Below are 20,039 nucleotides of genomic sequence, written 5' to 3'. Positions count from 1 at the left end.
CATCAGGGAGAAACCACCTCACAGAACAGGAATCACTTTATAATGAAGTTGCAAAGACTGTGTAGCAACATGAAAAAATGTTTAGGTGATAAAAAATAGATTACAGTGGCATATCCTGTATAATTACAACTATGTTACAAATATAGATGCACATAAAAAAAAACCATGAAAAGCAATAAAAAATGAAAATTTTATGCCATGGGATAGATTTTCTCTCCAAAATTTCTGAAATGTTACACTGCTTTTTAACTCCTTAAAAATTACCCAAACTCATCATAAAAATTTTTGGAAACATGAAAGGAGGAGAAAGAGAAGACAAATATTAATTTTTAAACTGCCTACAATCCCACCACCTTGGGACACATGTTCAAGCTCTGTCAAATTTTACATGTATCCTCGATAAAGTTTCTACATGTACTAGACGCTTTAATTTCATAAAAATGAGACCTCATACATGGTGGTCTTGTATTACAAAGTAATACACATACTGTTTTCCAATTAATCTCTTTCCTTATTGATAATGAAATACATCTATCTACATCATCATTTTTAAGTACTGAATCTACATGATTAAATCAAAACACATTTAATCAGTCCTCTATTGTTGGAATCCGGATTTTTTCATGCTTAGAAACAATACTGTTATAAATATTTCTGTAAGTAAATCTTCGTGCACACCCTTAATCATCTACATTAATGCACTGTGTAATGACATTCTGGTCAACAATGAACCATATATATGATAGTGGTTCTGTAAGATTGTAATACGGTATTTTTGCTGTACCTTTTCTATGTTTAGATACACAAATAACACTGTGTAGCAACTGCCTAGAGTACTCAGTACAGTAACATGCTGTACAGGTTTGTAGCTTAGGGGCAATGGGCTATACCATCAAGGTTTGTGTAAGTACACTCCATCATGTCCACACAATCACAAAATCACCTAATGATGCATTTCAGAAAAGATCCCTGTCGTAAGCAATGCTTATTAATTTTATTAATAAATGTATTAAATTTCCTTATATCCTAATCAATATCTGGTATACATAATTACTAACTTTCTTCTTGGATCCAATTTGAGCCTTTTCTCCTTTTATGTGTTTGCTTGCTATTGACAGTTTTCTTTTGTAAAGTGTCTGTCTGAGAACTCTGTTCATTTTTTAAAAGACAAGGTCTCGCCAGGCACGGTGGCTCATGCCTGTAATCCCAGCACTTTGGGAGGCCGAGGCGGGCAGATCACGAGGTCAGGAGTTCGAGACCAGCCTGGCCAGCATGGTAAAACCCATCTCTACTAAAAATACATAAAATTAGCTGGGCATGGTGGCACGTGCCTGTAGTCCCAGTCACTCGGGAGGCTGAGGCAGGAGAATTGCTTGAACCAGGCAGGCGGAGGTTGCAGTGAGCCAAGATTGCGCCACTGGACTCCAGCCTGGGCGACGGAGTGAGACTCCGTCTCAAAAAAGAGACAAGCTCTCACTCTGTTACCCAGGCTGACTGACACAATCATAGCTCATTGCAGCCTCAAACTCCTGGGGACATGCGATCCTCCCACCTTAGTCTCCCAAGTAGCTAGGACTACAGACGTGCACCTCCTCACCCATTTAATTTTTCAATTTTTGTAGAGATGGGGTCTTGCGATGTTGCCCAGGCTGGTCTCGAGCTCCTGGGCTCAAGCAATCCTCCTGTTTTGGCCTCCCAAACCTGTGGGGTTACAGGGGTGAGCCACTAAACCTAGCCCTCTGCACATTTTAAATTGGAGCTTTTTTCTTTTTCATAGTGATCATTACAGTACACTCTATATTTTATATTGGTTGCAAACATTTTTTTCCTGTTATGTAACTGGCCTTCTAATTCAGTTTATATTTTCTAGCCTACTAACAATTTTTATTGTTGTTTTGAGGCAGAGTCTTGCTCTGTAGCTCAGGCTGGAGTGCAGTGGCGTGATCTCAGCTCACTGCAACCTCTGCCTCCCGGGTTCAGGTGATTCTCCTGCCTCAGCCTCCTGAGTAGCTGGGAATACAGATGCCCACCACCACGCCCAGCTAATTTTTCATATTTTTAGTGGAGACGGGGTTTCGCCACTTTGGCCAGGATGGTCTTGAACTCCTGACCTCAGGTGATCTACCCACCTCGGCCTCCCAAAGTGCTGGGATTACAGGCGTAAGCCATCGTGCCCGGCCCACTTTTTGTTTTTATTAAGTCAAATTTATCAATCTTTTTCTTTTGGTTTTTAACTGGTGTTACGCTTATAAACATTTTTCTGCTATTATAATGAAAAAAAAAAAAAACAAGAAAAAAGGATAAGTGATAAAAAAACATCAGAAACAAGACTCTCAATGAAAAACTCCATTACTCGCTAAGGCCTTGGCATAGTCCCCAACTATGAACACAGATAATTTCAACAGATAATTAAGTAGTGACAATTTGTCAGCCACTTCTGTTAGGTATCCACTGGGTGAAGCACGACCCAATACCTCGTTGAATTTGTACAGGGTATGTTACAAATGTGCAAAATGACACAATGCCTATGGAATGGTGTCCAGAGATGTTGGATCTGTCCTTTTCAGTATCTAGAAAAATTACAGATGCATTTACCCTCTTCATTAAGCAGTGTCATTTCTGGGACTTCATCCTACAGATACACAGTACTTACATGCATACAATATCAATTTATGTGCAACAAAGCTAATATTTATTCGGCACTTACTATGTGGCAGGCACTATTCTAAGCACTGTACATATATATAGTAACCCACTGCAATACTGTTTGTAATAGCAAAAGACTGGAACAACCCAAGTCCCACTAGTAAAGGAAATGGTTAAATAAACTGTGGTAGATCCAGACAATGGAAGATAATGAAGCTGTACTGATGTACTGATAAGGAAATGTCCCCAGGATACGCTGTAAGTGAAGTGAGGACGAGATGCAGAGCAGGCGACCTAGTGTGCTACCACTAGTGTAAGAAAAGGAGGCAATAATATACTTACATATGTGTATATTTGTACTAAAAAAAATAAGGAAAGACATACCAGAAATAGAAATAATAACCTAAGAGAGAGGCAGGAAAATGAAGAGTGACAGAGATGGAAACAAAATTCTTTTTCACATACCTTTTTATATTTTGATTTTGGAACAATGTAATTTCATTATCCATTAAAAGAATTACATTTCAGAAAACAAAACAAAAAAATGCACATATAGACCCCCAAAACCCTGAGGAGCTTACACTTCACAATGCAATTTCATGTCACTATCCTTGTTTTGATTTTTATCCTCACAACAATGCTGTGAGGAAAGAGGGCAGTAAGTAAAGCCAACATCAAACCCAGGTCTTAAATTCAAATTCCATCTTTCTCATAGGGCTCAGCTTCCTCCAGTTGAGCACTCTGTGGGCAAAGAGACTTGGGAGGTAGTTATGGCTTCAGCAACAGATAGCATTTAGTCTAGCTCAGGTACCTAACTTTGAAACAAACTCCATCTGCTTAAAAACCCCATATCAACAAACAGGAACCCTATTTTTGTTGGGTCCATTTATAACGTATTTTGTATCTTTTATTTATTTATTTTTTAGAGACAGAGTCTCACTATGTTGCCCAGGCTGGACTTGAACTCCTGAGCCCAAATGATCCTCCTGCCTCGGCCCCCTGGGTAGCTAAGACTATAGGTGCATACTACCATGTTTGGCTCGCTATTTTGTCTGTTTAAATCAAAGAGACACCATGCGTTCTAAGTGCATGTATTTAGAAAGATAGGTAACAGGATGGGTTGGATGTTTAAAAAAAAAAAAAAAGCCAGAGGAAGGGAACCAAAACCACCCCTTATAATTATGACTGCCATTTGAAACAGTGATCTGAGAAGAGGCTTCTTTTTCCTCCAGAGAAAACATAAAAGTCTGGCTATGTGGTGAGGACACATTTACATTCATAAACCATTTGCTGATAAAAGAAGAGATACTCTTATAGCCGGATATTACTTGCGGCCTCTTTCAGAAACAAACGTTAGAAGGTACCGTTTCCCTAGTAAATATACTAGGAAAAATGCAGGGTGGAAAATGTGATAGAGAAAAGGGGTTGTTTTGGCTTGTGGTTTGTGTTTTTTAAACCATTAAACCACCACAAAATTCAGTCAGCAGAAGTGTCCACAGCCCAAGAAGTGCCCCTCTACTAAGGAGCCCAGAAGAAGCCTGTTCACCTCCCGGTTGACTTCTTTCTCTAGACCAATGAGCATGAGCTAGGCAGCCCTGAGGGCATACACAGCTCTCCAGGATCTGTAAGGGTGAACCCGGAGACGAAGGCACAAATTTAGATGCCATCCAAGGGTCTTGTTTTCCCACTGAAACTCAATGACTTTTCTCTCACCCCAAACTATCGCTACTCCTATTTGTTTCAGACAAAGTCTGCTTGTCGGTCATTCCTCAAAAGCTCTGTGAATGGCAAGCCACATTATTCCTTGGCTTCACTCCTCTGACCTGTTCAACGCATGCTCCAAATGTCAAGAGCTGCACTTCTCAGCCACCATTTCTCTGGCTGGCCTCCCTCTCCCTTTTCAGAAAAAAAGCTACAGCCCTAACATCCTCCCTAAAGAGGGTCACCCTTGAAGAATCCCTAAGGAGGCCTCACAGTTACAGTGACTGACCAGCTCCCTTGCGGTTTATCCCATGTGTGACTCTGTGCTTATTCTTGTGTTTATGTTTTACATATTTGTTCTTACAACAGGTTACAAACGCCATATGGGGCCAAGATTTACAGCCTTAATTGTCCCAGCTTCAATTCCTTGCAACCCCACTGTACGTAGCCTTTGAAGGAACGAAGTACGGACATGCTGCTGATGGAGCATAATAGGACAGCTGGGCTTGCACCCTGACCCCTCCTAAAGTTTCCAGAAACTACCCTAAGTCCAACCCAACAGCCTTTCTCCTTGACCTATTTTCTGTCTGCTCTGCTGTTCCACTATTTACCACCATGTTCTTCCTGACACCCTCTAGTCCTGGGCTTCCAAGGCGCTCTCTCCAACCCCTCACCCTTTTCAATCACCTCAGCTTCCATGTCTTCCTATTGTCTCCCCACTGAGGGGAGGTACTCCCTAGTTCTTCTTCTGTTAACTGCCTTCTTGGAAAAAAATCATCCCTCCTCTGCTTTTCTCGGTCTATTTATCCTTTATCTTACAGTCTGAGGAGCACACCATGAATGCCACTTCTGTCACATCACAGCCCTCTTCAAGTCCCTTTCCTGTGTCACAGGTGAATAAGTATAAATTCCTCTGAGGGTCAGAGACATTCATTCCACCATGGCCTATGCACGGTTCCTTGCATCCCATCAATAAATGTGAGTTGATGCTACTGCTAATGGTTTTTCCTCAGCACTAAGTTTATTCACCTCCACTGCTTTCTCTCACGACACTAAGCCCACACTATGGGTCATCTGCCCACTACACTGGTCATGTAGCATAATGATCACACTAGTGCACTGAATTTTTAGAGATCTGAAACTGGAACCATGGGGCAAGTTAGATGCCCTCCTCTAGAAGGGAAAGGTTAGGGAGCTTCATGTTCTTGTTCTCTTGCCCTCGGTCTATAGATAACATTAACAACAGTAGCAATGGGAGCTAATATTTCTAAGCATTTCTTATGCGCCTGGCATGGTTCTCACAACAACCCTATGAGATAGGTCCAATTATTATCCCCATTTTACAGATGAGAAAGCTGAGGCTCAGACAGGTTAAATGCCAATGACCAGTGTTACACAGCCAATAGGTGGGTTAGCCAGGATGCATACCCAGGCAGTCCGGCTCCAGATTCTGTGCTTAACCTCCATCCTTCTTAAACCAGTGCAAACACCTTGGAGACAATCTGGTGAAAATTACAGATCCTATCAACAGGTAAAAACATATCTATACACAAAACTCTACATTCCGTATGAGGAGATTTCTCCCTGAAGCAGATGCCTCATTGCAGGTTAGGAGCTCTGTCACATAGTCTATCCTTGCCCACATAATGATAGCCCTCTCTGAGTCACACACTTTGATCAGGAAGCACCAGTGACACCAGTGAACTGGAGAGTACATGCTTCCTCTATTCCATCTACATGCACTGTTTCTCAGCCAAAGTCATGCAGGCTTTTTGGTTAATAAAGATGGATGGTGAAAAGCCCTTCTGAGAGGGCCGGGCGTGATGGCTCACACCTGTAATCCTAGCACTTTGGGAGGCTGAGGTGGGCAGATCACTTGAGGTCTGGAGTTCGAGACCGGCCTGGCCAACAGGTGAAACACCGTCTCTACTAAAAATACAAAAAAAAAAAAAAAATAGCTGGGCATGGTGGCAGGCACCTGTGATCCCAGCTACTCAGGAGGCTGAGACGCGAGAATCGCTTGAACCTGGGAGGCAGAGGTTGCAGTGAGCCGAGACCGCACCACTGCACCCCAGCCTGGGTAGACAGAGCAAGACTGCATCACAACAACAACAACAACAACAACAACAACGGCAACAAAAAGCCCTTATCAAAGAACCCAGAATATAGATTTAATGGTAGCAGCACTTTTCCCAAGCCTGGAGAGACATGAAACCCTCTGAGGTGACAAAACAAATTTGCATCTTGCCCCTTTCTTGGAAATCAGAAACCTGTGCTTTTAAGTTCTACAATTCACTCTTGTTTCAGCAAGTCTGGCCCAACATTGCCTATAGTTTCCATTATTGTACTAGAGATCCAGAACTGAAACTCAAACAGACCTGCAAACAACTGATTGTCTTTTGTAAGTAATATATACTTTTAGGGAAGCTGTCTGTGTCAAATTAAGAGATTTGAATTCCAATTCTATCTCTGATTCTGTGCAACCCAAACAAGACACAACTGTAAGTTTTAGTTTCTTCATATGAAACCTGGGTATAATCACCCATGTTCACATCCTGAGTTACTCTACTCTGAAGTCATGAGGAGAAATAAATACAAATACATTAGCGAACTTTGAATTCTCATGAAGCAAGATGCCCTGTAGCTTTATGTCCTGAGTACCTCCAACAGAAATATGGGCTGTTCATAACTCCTTAGATTTATATAATATACAGTTTGAAAAATGCTTGCATACATTATTTCATTTGATGGCTACATACAAACTGTAGGAGCTCATAAAGAAACAAATTGTCCCCCTTCCTGTGTCCATGTGTTCTCATTGTTCAATTCCCACCTATGAGTGAGAACATGCGGTGTTTGGTTTTTTGTCCTTGCGATAGTTTACTGAGAATGATGGTTTCCAGTTTCATCCATGTCCCTACAAAGGACATGAACTCATCATTTTTTATGGCTGCATAGTATTCCATGGTGTATATGTGCCACGTTTTCTTAATCCAGTCTATCATTGTTGGACATTTGGGTTGGTTCCAAGTCTTTGCTATTGTGAATAGTGCCGCAATAAACATACGTGTGCATGTGTCTTTATAGCAGCATGATTTATAGTCCTTTGGGTATATAACCAGTAATGGGATGGCTGGGTCAAATGGTATTTCTAGTTCTAGATCCCTGAGGAATTGTCACACTGACTTCCACAATGGTTGAACTAGTTTACAGTCCCACCAACAGTGTAAAAGTGTTCCTATTTCTCCACATCCTCTCCAGCACCTGTTGTTTCCTGACTTTTTAATGATGGCCATTCTAACTGGTGTGAGATGGTATCTCATTGTGGTTTTGATTTGCATTTCTCTGATGGCCAGTGATGATGAGCATGTTTTCATGTGTTTTTGGGCTGCATAAATGTCTTCTTTTGAGAAGTGTCTGTTCATGTCCTTTGCCCACTTTTTGATGGGGTTGTTTGTTTTTTTCTTGTAAATTTGTTTGAGTTCATTGTAGATTCTGGATATTAGCCCTTTGTCAGATGAGTAGGTTGCAAAAATTTTCTCCCATTTTGGTAGTTTCTTTTGCTGTGCAGAAGCTCTTTAGTTTAATTAGATCCCATTTGTCAATTTTGGCTTTTGTTGCCACTGCACTCCGGGGACTGTTGTGGGGTGGGGGGAGGGGGGAGGGACAGCATTAGGAGATATACCTAATGCTAAATGACGAGTTAATGGGTGCAACACGCCAACATGGCACAGGGATACATATGTAACAAACCTGCATATTGTACACATGTACCCTAAAACTTAAAGTATAACAATAAAAAAAAGAAACAAATTGTCCATGTTATTGACATAGAAATGTGACACTACAATAAGCTAAATTACTGCCCAGCATCTAAAATCAAGAATTATTAGTAACTGTCTCTCCACAACTCATCTGGTTCTACAACATAGCATTATATGAAGAATATGTTGATTTTTGTGCCTAGCTTTGAATATACCATCTCCAAAATCACTTGTGGCAGTTTGGCTGGTGAGACAAAGGTCATAATGTTGGTTTTTAGGAAGCAGCAGAAATCTGCATATAGTCTGAATTGATAACATGTTTCTTTCTAATCTCTAACATGCCAAAGTCTCTTTACCTGAAACCATTTAGAGGCTCCTTTCTAGAAGGAAGTCTGAAAATTTTACTAAAATGAAAGAAATCAGGAACAGAGAGGCTCATTTGTAAGAAAAGATTAAAAATGTGCGTTAAAAACAATTTCAAATGTTCATGTATCTGAAAGGAACAAAAGTAATGTGAAAAATGGAAAAACTCACCTTGGTTCAAAATGAAAATCAGGAAAGACAAAATTTTTAAAAGGTAAGTATTTTCCTTCAGTGAACATTGCAGAATTAGAAAATATCCTCCATATCTTCACTTAAAAGTTGTTACTTATCATATTGAGAAATTGGACCAAATAAGCATTAAGAACTATATTATGATAATTCCACATTTAGAGTTCTGCTGTGTCAGGCTCTAGAAATGGAATACAATCTCATAACTAAGTGAACCAATCACAAAGAAGTAAAGTTTCATAGTAAGACTGGTTCATTAGAAAGACCATCTAGGGATTTAATTTATTGACTATCAAATACACTATTATTTGCATGACAGAATATTGATAACTACTGAAGGTGGGTGACAGGCATATGCAGGGTTCTTTAATACAATCCTGTTTACTTTATATATGTTTACAATTGTCCAAGATAAAAAGTTAAGAACTAAGTAACCTTGGCCGGGCGCGGTGGCTCACGCCTGTAACCCAGCACTTTGGGAGGCCGAAGTGGGAGGATCACAAGGTCAGGAGATCGAGACCATCCTGGCTAACAGGGTGAAACTCTGTCTCTACTAAAAAATACAAAAAATTAGCCGGGTGTGGTGGGGAGCACCTGTAGTCCCAGCTACTTGGGAGGCTGAGGCAGGAGAATGACTTGAACCTGGGAGGCAGAGCTTGTAGTGAGCTGAGATTGCACCACTGCACTCCAGCCTAGGCGACAGAGCGAGACTCCGTCTCAAAAAAACAAAAACAAAACAAAACAAAAACTAAATAACCTTATTATAAAGCAGCATGGACAAAATTCAGGGAAATTTTGGGTGGCTGCATAGTTTCTGACTTGCCTAAGTCACAATGTGCTAACATGTGACAAACCCTCACAGAATGCCCCAATCTCCACTCTTTACTCAGATTCCCAGCCACAAATGATGCTCTAGGGGCCTTTTCTCCCAACGTCAGACATTGACATAACATCTCCAGGTCCTTATATCCCTTCATCCACTGTTTCTGGTCACCAATGACCATGAACTGACCTGTTATTTCTTGAGTGGATGACATGCTACTAGAACAGGGAAGGTGAGAGAAAGCACAGTTTAGTGGTTAAGAAAACTGGCTCTGGTGTCAGGCCAACTGGGTTATAATTCCGGCTCTATCATTTACTAGCTAGGGGATCTGCAGGTCACTTTGGCTTAAAGATTAAGCTCTTCTCAGATGAATTTCTGACTAATAATGAAAGGAATCAAAGGTGACTTCCTTGATTTTAAATTCTTAAATATTTTATAAAATATTTTTATCAACTTTTCAAAATGAAAGATATATCAAATCCCAAAGTCGTTCCCTCACCTAATTGTGAAATTCATTTCTGATATGATCCATCAACAAGGTACAAAATGGATAGTCAAGTATTTTAAGAAGCAGGGGAGAAAAGAAACCCAGGTTGGTATTACATGTTAGATATGCATCCAATTTTCAGTACAACTGACTATGAATACCAGAATTCATCAACTTGAAGTAATCCAACTGGTACAGTAAGGCAAAAGCTAATTTCTCCTTTTATGTCCTCCTGCTCAGAAGAAACCTTCTGTCCATTTTATGCAATAGTCAGGTTATGTGTTACAAAACAGTTTCTGGGCAGAAGGGCCATGAACATGACCAATGGGGAGAACCAAAGCCAGGGCTGGGCAAAGGGGAAAGGCAGCTTGCCCAGGTATCTTTGCTCTGTTTATCTCCAGCATGTATTATCAACACTGCTTTTTCAGAAACATCAATCTTAACAGTCAGAAATCCCAAAGAGAATAGCAACAAACTGTTAACAATGTTATCCACAGAAACAAAATCCCAGCAATGCTTCTTAAGGTTGTCATGTCTCCTAAGAGAGCATAAACAGAAGTCCTGCCTCAGACCTGCCAGCCAATGTCCACTAGGATGACAGACAAGAAGGCCCTGCTGGGGTAAACACATATTGCCAACATAATAACATACTATGCGCTCTCCTAAGGTCAGGCCAAGTGTGCCAATTAAATTAGATCATGTTTTCTTTCCTTCCTTCCTGTTAAGTTAGAAAGAACATTACCAAGAAATACATGAGAATAATTTATTTTGGCTTGAATGAACGACTCCCTACCCCCACTTCAGTTCTATTTCTTAACTTTTGGCTCTCTACTGAAATGCTTTGCTGTGTATAATCACAGGCATTTCAGTTATTTGAGAACAACAAAAAAGTTAATCTTTACTAGATAGCTGCAGATTTCACTAAGAAGGATTACAGGAGAGTTACAGGGATAGCAAGATCCCATATTTTACAGTTCTCTCAGCATAATAATGAAATGAGTAAGTTAGCAGAAGCAAAACTTTTATTGAGTAAAAAAAGTAAAGAGGTAAAGCCAAATGGAAAAATTATATACAGTAAAGTGACCTAAAATTATCTTTAAGTATTTAGGTTCAAAATAATAAAGACATTAACTCACACTACATAAAACACATTTTCCTGATTTTACAAGTGTTTATCCTCTCTTAACCAGATAACACTATCTTCAAACTCACTATTACAGATGGAAAAATATCGCAGCAAGCTGATGGATCCGGGCTCATCTAAACAAATATAACTTTAGTTCTTTTCCTAGGTGCTAACCTTATGATAACAAATCCAATTACAGGAACCAAATTAGACCAGAAATGAAACAGAAGCTGCACGGGGTTCATTGGAAGCAACAGGAAAACTTTAACTCAGTATCTTATGTTTGCTAGAAATAATCAAATCTTTCAAATTTAAGACAAGTATCCATCTCTTAACTATCACCAACTTACAGATATAACTAAATTGTGAGTTATTTTTACTCTGCTAACTTTGCTGAGGCTTAAACCCTTCTCTACTTGACCCTAATGTGTATCTGTCTTAAAATAAAATTCACCTTACAAGAAACCACCAATTTTAAAATGTTGTATACTAATTTGTAGTAGTTAACTTAATAGGCACCCCTGAAATCACAGAACAATTATAGAAATGACAGAAGGGAGACATGTAACTATCCGATGATGAAGAGAAATGCAGTAACAGCACTTGTATTTGTTTACATATAAACACTGGGCTGCTGAGTTTCACAGCAGATTCCAGGGACAGTCAGCCAAAATCCACCAGTGATTATTCTCATAGGGAGATGAAAAGCCCTCGAATGACAAATAAATGGTCTTCAGATTCTGGCTATCATATACAAGCCTGTGCTGCCCAATCAGCATACTAAAGTGCTGTCAAGTTCAAAACTCAGCTTAACAGGCTCTTCTAAAACAGCGGTGTTCAAATACGAGCTATGGAAGTCCCATATGCTCACGTCCAAACCTCCACACCCCCTCCTCTACCTTTTACCCTTGGAAATCCTAGGGCTGTGAAGAACATAGCTGGAAAATCACTACTCTAAACACAGAGAGGGGCAACAACAAAGAGTTGCTAAAATCTCTTTTTCTTTCTTTTTTTAAAAATAAAATGTCTGGCTAATTCCTGTTGGGTGAAATGTATGCTCAAGTTTGTTTCCAAATATCTCTGAATGTCACTTCTCTGGCTTCCCTACCTGGTTCTTCTCAGTCTTCTAACTAGTCTACTAAGCTGCGGTTAATGTTTTTCCTAGCCAGAATCCATTGGCTAAAATAAAAAGGGACTCTGGGAAAGAGCTGGCTACAAAATGCCCCCAGCACACATGCATCTACATGCTCACATGTACACATATGCCATGGTGATCGCCACTTTTGGTTTGGAACCCTAAAAATTAAAGTGTAAAATCTCTTTCAAAAGCTATTACTAAAGACAGTCTTTAAAAATGTGGTCTCAAAATTTTACAATAATATACCCTAAACTGTTAATCAACAGTGATCTTTAGGTGGTTGGATTATTAGAGACTTTTTATCTATATTTTAAAATTTTTCTACAACTCATATATTACCTGTGTTATTTTGTTTAGTCTACTTAGTATAAGTTATGACTTCTCCCTAGGTTTTGATTTCTCAGTATAAAGAAGTTCTAAGTGGTAAGCAAAGTGTTCATTTCCACTTTAGGTATGGTAACTCCTTCGAAGGAGTCTCTAATAAATGCCTAAAGAAAGCTTCTTGCCAGTCCCATTCTCCCACACAGAAGGCTTCTGACTTTCTAGAGTACTGATGTAGTAGATGAAAATACATCCAGGCTGGGTGCAGTGGCTCACACCTGTAATCCTTGCACTTTGGGAGGCCGAGGCAGGCAGATCACGAGGTCAGGAGATCGAGACCATCCTGGCTAACATGGTGAAACCCCGTCTCTACTAAAAATACAAAATCAGCTGGGAGTGGTGGCGGGCGCCTGCAGCCCCAGCTACTCGGGAGGCTGAGGCAGGAGAATGGCGTGAACCCGGGAGGCGGAGCTTGCAGTGAGCCGAGATTACGCCACTGCACTCCAGCCTGGGCGACAGAGTGAGACTGTGTCTCAAAAAAAAAAAAAAAAAAAAAAAAGAAAAGAAAATGCATCAATTGCCATATAGCAAGTGTCCTGGCAAGGGTACTCAACCTCCTCACTAGCCAAGCAGTCTACAAAGAGGTGAGGGGTCAACATAGTTTGCAACAAATGCAGCACGTCGCAGTCTCAGAGTCAACCTGGGAGTTCAGGCATGCCATAATGGTCAGGAGAATCCTGGGGGCAAATCAGATCCTCAGATTTCTCTGTAGAAGTCTAGTCAGTGGAGCCAATTACTGAGAAATCCTCCACACTAGAGCAGCTTGACACCCAGAGAGGCAGAGTAGAGCAGGTCCAGTCACCTGGAGTTAGTATTACCAAACTGAGCTCACCTTTGTGGCCATGGTCTTCACCCCATGAATTCTCCACTCTCCATTTTGTGAAAGCACCATCCTGATCATCCTGCAAAAAAGTGGATGATGGTGAGTAGTCTGAAGCCAGATTCTCCCTGCTGAGGTGTCACTTAATTTTAGCTCTTCTGTAGCCACTTGAAAGAAACAGCCTGCTCTATACAGGCAGCCTGCTCTAAACAGTACTTGGTCAGGGCTATATATTTCCTATGATCACTAAAGGGATACTCCAGTAGAAATGGAATTTGAATGTCTTGGGGTAAAAACATAATAAACTAACAAAGCAATAAATACTATTTCATCCTTTCTATTGTATTGTATACATAAAATAGGCATGTAAAAAATGCTACTTGACTAAGAAAAACTATATTAACCTACTAAAAGCAGTAAACATTTGAAGCTGGGGATTCTTGCTTTTAATCAATCAATATTGATTAAAGCAAATGCATCCTACTTTATTTTAGGAATAATTCTAAAACTTGGTCAGAGTCTTTTTTACACAAAACAAAACAAACTCATCATACTGCCTGATTTTCTACCTGGGGAAACCAAATAATGATACTCTCCAAATGCATTCTTTTACTGATCCAGTTACACAAATATTGAATTTCAAAGAAGAGACTGAATGGCAAAGCAAAAGTAAAAAGACCATTTTCATAAACAAAAGCCAGGCACTTCTAGTGTTCTCCTTCCTCCATCTTCATTATTAAAATAAGCTCAATTTTCGTCTTCTTAAAGGGACAGTGATACTCATCATGATAACCTTCATTTACAGCCTTTACTATAGTGACACAGAGAGGAACAAGAGGAAGGCTCCATTTGGGAAAAGACTTTTCTCTTTCATGTTTACCCAGGACATTTACTGATGTCAAAGCAACTTAAATCTTTGTAGCATGAGAAGAGCACTGACCCCTGTATTATCGCCTAATGATTTCATCTGTCAACTCCCACTTGCAAATAACTATATGATGAGTCTCATCTATATGGGATTTGGTTCTCTTTGGCTCTGCTAACCCAAACACTCCACTCTTGGCAGTTTTCTTGGATCTCGGTAATTTTCTGTCTCACAAATAGCGCCAACAAACTCACAAGTTTTAAACACCCTTACCTGTACTAATCCTTACTCTTTGCCCCCAAATCCTTTAAAACCATATCGTTATATACTATACATTCTGCAGCTGGCATATTATATGTCTGTTTTGGTTTTCTATTCCTCCCACTGTAGTCCAACTTTCCTTTCCTTTTAAATATCACTGTTAGAATCGATGCCACCTAAAGTGACACAGTTACTTGTTACTCTAAGTCTGAAAATGTTTCCTATGTTTTCCCCTTGGCCAATGAATTCCTGGAGTGACCTAGATCAAATTGTTCTCTGGGTCACCTAAAATTACAAAATGATTAATATCTGGAACTCCCTTATAGGGATTCCATGATATCAGCAACAAAAGAAAAAAAATTGTGGAAATATAACCACGAGTATGCATTTACCTCTGTACTATTACTCAAGTGTAGTTCAAACTCGTTTTTGGGATCGAAAACTCTAGTGGAATGAAGAGAAAATGTTCAATATAAAATTCCAGTTATAATAATATAAATTCTGCTTTATACTATTAGCATGTAAGGTAGCTCCATTTTCCTAAGGAAATAAAGCATGCTAATAAAAGAATGGAAGTTCCCAAGAAAATGACAGTGGTATTCATTATTTTTATTTCTGAAAAATAGGAATATTCTATAATAGAGACAGAAATGATAAAAAGCTGAATTTCTCTTGGAAATTACAAGTTTTTGTTTAAAAAAAAAAAAAACAACCAAAAAAAACCACCAAACTCTTGGCTGGGCACAGTGGCTCACGCCTGTAATCCCCGCACTTTGGGAGGCCAGGGCAGGTGGATGCTTGAGGTCAGGAGTTCAAGACCAGCCTGGCCAACATGGTGAAACCCTGTCTCTACTAAAAATACAAATAAAATAAAAAAAAAATTAGCCAGGCTTGATGGTGCACGCCTGTACTCAGGAGGCTGAGGCAGGAGAATAGCTTGAACCCAGGAGGCGGAGGTTGCAGTGAGCTGAGATTGTGCCACTGCACTTCAGCCTGGGCAACAGAGCAAGACTCAGTCTCAAAAAAAAAAAAAAAAAAAAAAGAAAAAAAAAAACTCTATATAGTTTAAAAATTTATGTAAAGAACTTTAGTTTAGTTATAAAGCACCCTTATTTGAAAAACCTTTTCAAGTATTTTATTTATTTATTTATTTATTTTTGAGACAGAGTCTTGCTCTGTCACCCAGGTTGGAGTGCAGTGGTGCAATCTTATCTCACTGCAACCTCCACTTCCTGGGTTCAAAGGATTCTCCTGCCTCAGCCTCCAGAGTAGCTGGAATTACAGGTGCACACCACCATGCTCAGCTAATTTTTGTATTTTTAGTAGAGACAGGGTCTCACCATGTCGGCCAGGCTGGTCTTGAACTCCTGACCTCAGGTGATCCTCCCGCCTCGGCCTCCCAAAGTGCTGGGATTACAGGTGTGAGTCACTGCACCCGGTCTAAAATACCTTTTATAACCTAACTTTATGTTTTGTTTATAATTCAAATGTGAGAATCTTGTTAAATTGGGGTGATAACACTTTTAAATCACCTTTTGCTGTTTTAAAATGGCTTTTCCTGATCTACATAAGTAATGCAAATTATACTCCACACATTCTCCTGGGTAACCCGAAAAACCTGTTTCTTGGTGTGGGAGTCTCGCTAACTACAGAGCTGAGATTATCAACGAATGGAATAATGAGGAAAACAGCTCGCTGGTTTACAAGACCTCAACCTTTACATTTATTTATGAAAACTACATGAGGATCAGGAATATCAGCATTAAGACTGCCTATTAAGTTCAGGGCACCTTTACACCATACTGTGTTTGATCTCATATAAAACTGAGAATACCTCAGAGTTTTACTACTTAAAGCACTAGCCTTATAATTTGCAGGAATGTAATTAAACCTTTAAGACCAAGTTTTGAATACAGAGAGAGCACAGGGATCTTAGATGCTGTGGGGTTGAAAGGGAACCCTTCAAGTGAAGTAGTTGGAAGAGGTGAGAAAAAGGTACAGAGGGAAAACTCCATCCCACTCACAATTCTGCATAGAGTATAAAAAGCAAATCAGGACTTTTAGATAGGCTAGTTAGGAAAATGTGGCATAATGATATGCTAAGATATTTCTAAACATTTTAAAGATCATAAATCTAGTGGATAGGAAAGCAAAAACAATTCTCTATCAAACTATTTTCTAGCCGGGTGCGGTGGCTCACGCCTGTGATCCCAGCACTTTGGGAAGCCAAGGTGGGCAGATCATCTGAGGTCAGGAGTTCGAGACCAGCCTAGCCAACATGGCAAAATCCCATTTCTACTAAAAATACAAAAAATCAGCTGGGTGTGGTGGCGGGCGCCTGTAATCCCAGCTACTCGCAAGGCTGAGGCAGGAGAATCTTTTGAGCCCAAGAGGTGGAGGTTGCAGTGAGCTGAGATCACACTACAGCACTCCTGCCTGGATGACAGAGTGAGACTCCGTCTCAAAAAAAAAAAAAAAAAAACCCAAAATGATTTTCTAGAACAATTTATACAAGGTAGTTATTCTGTGACTTTCCAGGAATTAGGCTAGAAAGAATATTTTTGCTTGTGGTGATAAAGAATTAAAGTAGTTCAAGTTCTTCCTTCCTGATGATCCCTGAGCACGGAGGGGAAAATATCTATTTTTACTGACTGGAAGTGAGGAGTTTATTTGTGAAAGATAAAATTTCATTTGTTTCCAACTCTGTATCCTAGAAAAAGCGGTATTACTATACACACTATTTCACAGGAAATTCAAAATACTTCACATCTAATTTCCTGAAGCTCTGCATACAACTAGAAATGGGTATGGAGTCCACAAATTACTGTTATTGACATTTTACTGCAGAAGAATCTGAATGACAAATGAAGGGAAATCTGAACATAGGTCATCAAGATATGAACACTTTCAGGGCACATTTTGGTTCCTTATAAAGTAGAAGTTATCTTCTCTCAAGTTCCCTTGCTGACTTCTCTTCAAACCATGACCTTCCAAAGTTACAGAAACAGTTACTTGGTCGCTCCCTGCTGACCCGAATTCTCCTCATAGAAAGTTCCTATTTTTATATTACCTCTAAGCATGCAGCCAAGCCCCAAGTGACGCAGGTACAATGTCTTACTTGGAAACTAACTTTTAACAGAAATCATATACACTATGAATGAAGCTTTGTTGGGTAAACAGTCTGCAGGAGAATGTAGATCCATCTGTGCAAACACTCGAGCAGGCATGCTGAGGGTCATACCTTCTCTGAGACAGCAGTGAAGGTCATGGCGTGGGTCATAAGTGACTCACCAAAAGTCAGCCTTTCCGCTTTATTCATGTTCTTCAAGGAGACACCAAACACTAACTCATGGTCATAGCTGTAAAAAGAATGATAGTACAAAATAAAGGGAGTACGATCATGGGGAAAACTGGCTTTTGGTTGTAAAAGGAATTCAGAAGAAACTGAAGGGGCTCAACAGCTCCAAATAAATAAGGCTCTAGCTGTAGCTCTTCAGAAAGAATATGGAACATGAAGAACTTAGTCTCTTAGTGGGAGCCCATTCTCTATGTGTCACAAGAGTATGCAGGAAAAAAAGGAGATGATTAAACATAAATTCTCCACATCAGAAGCTGACAAGTTTACATTGTCCTTTAGGCAAGAAAACTTTAAAAAATAATGAAAAAAGCTTTTGAAGTAACTTCTTAGAAAACTGATCTCTTTTGAGCTAGTGGAACCAACCAGTTTCTGAATTTATTTAAATCATTGCTGATAAAAATTTAAATAAATAATGCCCAAAATATTGGGGAATATTTTTGCATAAGCACTACACTCACATTGTTAAATACAAAGAAACAAAAGGCAAAATACATGTGAGAGAGGTCCCTGCATGTTCTAGTTAGTGTGAGAGACACACTTGGAAGTTGCATGTACTTGTTTTCAAAAATTTTTTAAACCTCATTCTCTTTTTAGCAGATTTCTCTATCAAGATATTTACTCAACTTCCTACAAGTAACAACTATTTATAAGTAACCCTAAAATGGAGAATGGTGAACAGTCAAGGAATCCTATATGATTTAGTTTACAAATTAACCTTCATTGTCATAAATGACCAGGAGGAATGCTTTAAAGTATGCATGCAAATTAGTCCCACTTGTCACAAAGACAAAATACAAAGTTACCAAAGTAACATAGCAAACAGGAGCTCTAGAAAATCTTTCATTACACTCCCACATGCACTGAACGCATTTACACAGTAGTCAATTATTTTTTTAAAGTGTCTTTCTCATAGAGGATGGCTTTTTAGGAACACCCAACGATTTCCACTCATATAGACAGTGTGATCTTGATGTCCTGGGTTAGAGTATTTAAGTATGTGGAGTTACTGCTATGAGTCCTCAAACTCTACAGGATGCAAAGAAAGAGACGCGCCCTTAGGCCAACCTTCATCTTTGGATGAACCTCGGCAGAGTCATTTTGTACCAAGAGCACACTCCAACAGCAACAACCCACAAATGACTTTCTATTTTACATTTCCTGCACTCACAGATTCATGTCACTGAGGCCCAGCTTGCCATTGAAGTGTTTTCCAACATCACAGCCAAACCACACAGCCTAGAAACAGAAGAAAGAGGAAGAAAGTCAACATAAACCCCATCTTCCTATTATACCAAAGAAGTAAAAGATGTTTTAACCCCAATGCGCAAAACACAAAAACGATACCAACCTCTCCATCTTTGATGGAGGCAGCAACCATCTTTTTCAGGAAGTCAATGGGCTGGTTGTTGTATAGAGTTTTTCTCCCTCCAACCATATTGCTTAAGTATTCCACTGTGTAAAGTTTGTTGTACTTGTGCTGGGGCCTAGGGTCATTCACTAAACAAATCTATTGAGATCAAGAACATATTGATTAGGGCACAAAACCAGGTATGTCAAGCAACACACAGCTCTCCTCTAGGTTCATGTTTCCATCAAGCTCATCATCTCTGCCTACAAGCTAAGTACTACAGCCACATTGTTAAGTAACAAAGAAACAAAAGGTGGCAAAATACATGTGAGAGAGGTCCTTGCTTATTCTAATTCATGTAAGACACAATTAGGAGGTGCATCTACCTGTTTTTCCTACTAGCAAGAACTGCTCCAAAAGCAATTTTTTTTTTTTTTTTTTTGAGACAGAGTCTCGCTCTGTCGCCCAGGCTGGAGTGCAATGGCACCATCTCGGGTCACTGCAACCTCCGCCTCCCAGGTTCAAGTGATTCTCCTGCTTCAGCCTCCCAGGTAGCTGAGATTACAGATGTGCACCACCACGCCTGGCTAATTTTTGTATTTTTAGTAGAGACGGAGTTTCACCATGTTGGCCAGGCTGGTCTCGAACTCCCGAACTCAGGTGATCCACTCACCACAGCCTCCCAGTGTGCTGGGATTACAGGCATGAGCCACCGCACCCGGCCCTCAAAACTCATTCTGAAAAATAACATGCACTGAGTAAGAAAAAT

The 20,039-nt window shown here is 39.8% G+C and overlaps 1 protein-coding gene across 2 annotated transcripts in view; it reads right to left on the bottom strand.

Annotated features, from left to right (window-relative positions):
• BLMH (bleomycin hydrolase) overlaps positions 1-20,039 on the bottom strand; it is a 45,411-nt gene that overhangs the window by 6,153 nt on the left and 19,219 nt on the right. For both annotated transcript variants that reach the window (XM_055256152.2, XM_055256153.2), the window contains 4 exons: positions 19,271-19,429; positions 19,091-19,158; positions 17,806-17,923; positions 13,451-13,520 (listed from right to left, as the gene is read on the bottom strand). In XM_055256152.2, the coding sequence (XP_055112127.1) occupies positions 13,451-13,520; positions 17,806-17,923; positions 19,091-19,158; positions 19,271-19,429 (415 nt within the window). The remainder of the gene's footprint in view (positions 1-13,450; positions 13,521-17,805; positions 17,924-19,090; positions 19,159-19,270; positions 19,430-20,039) is intronic.

Source organism: Symphalangus syndactylus, chromosome 20 (genome assembly GCF_028878055.3).
Source record: "Symphalangus syndactylus isolate Jambi chromosome 20, NHGRI_mSymSyn1-v2.1_pri, whole genome shotgun sequence".
NCBI lineage: Eukaryota > Metazoa > Chordata > Mammalia > Primates > Hylobatidae > Symphalangus > Symphalangus syndactylus.
Note: the sequence above shows the minus strand (reverse complement) of the source record. Positions and strands in the feature narration are given on the sequence as shown.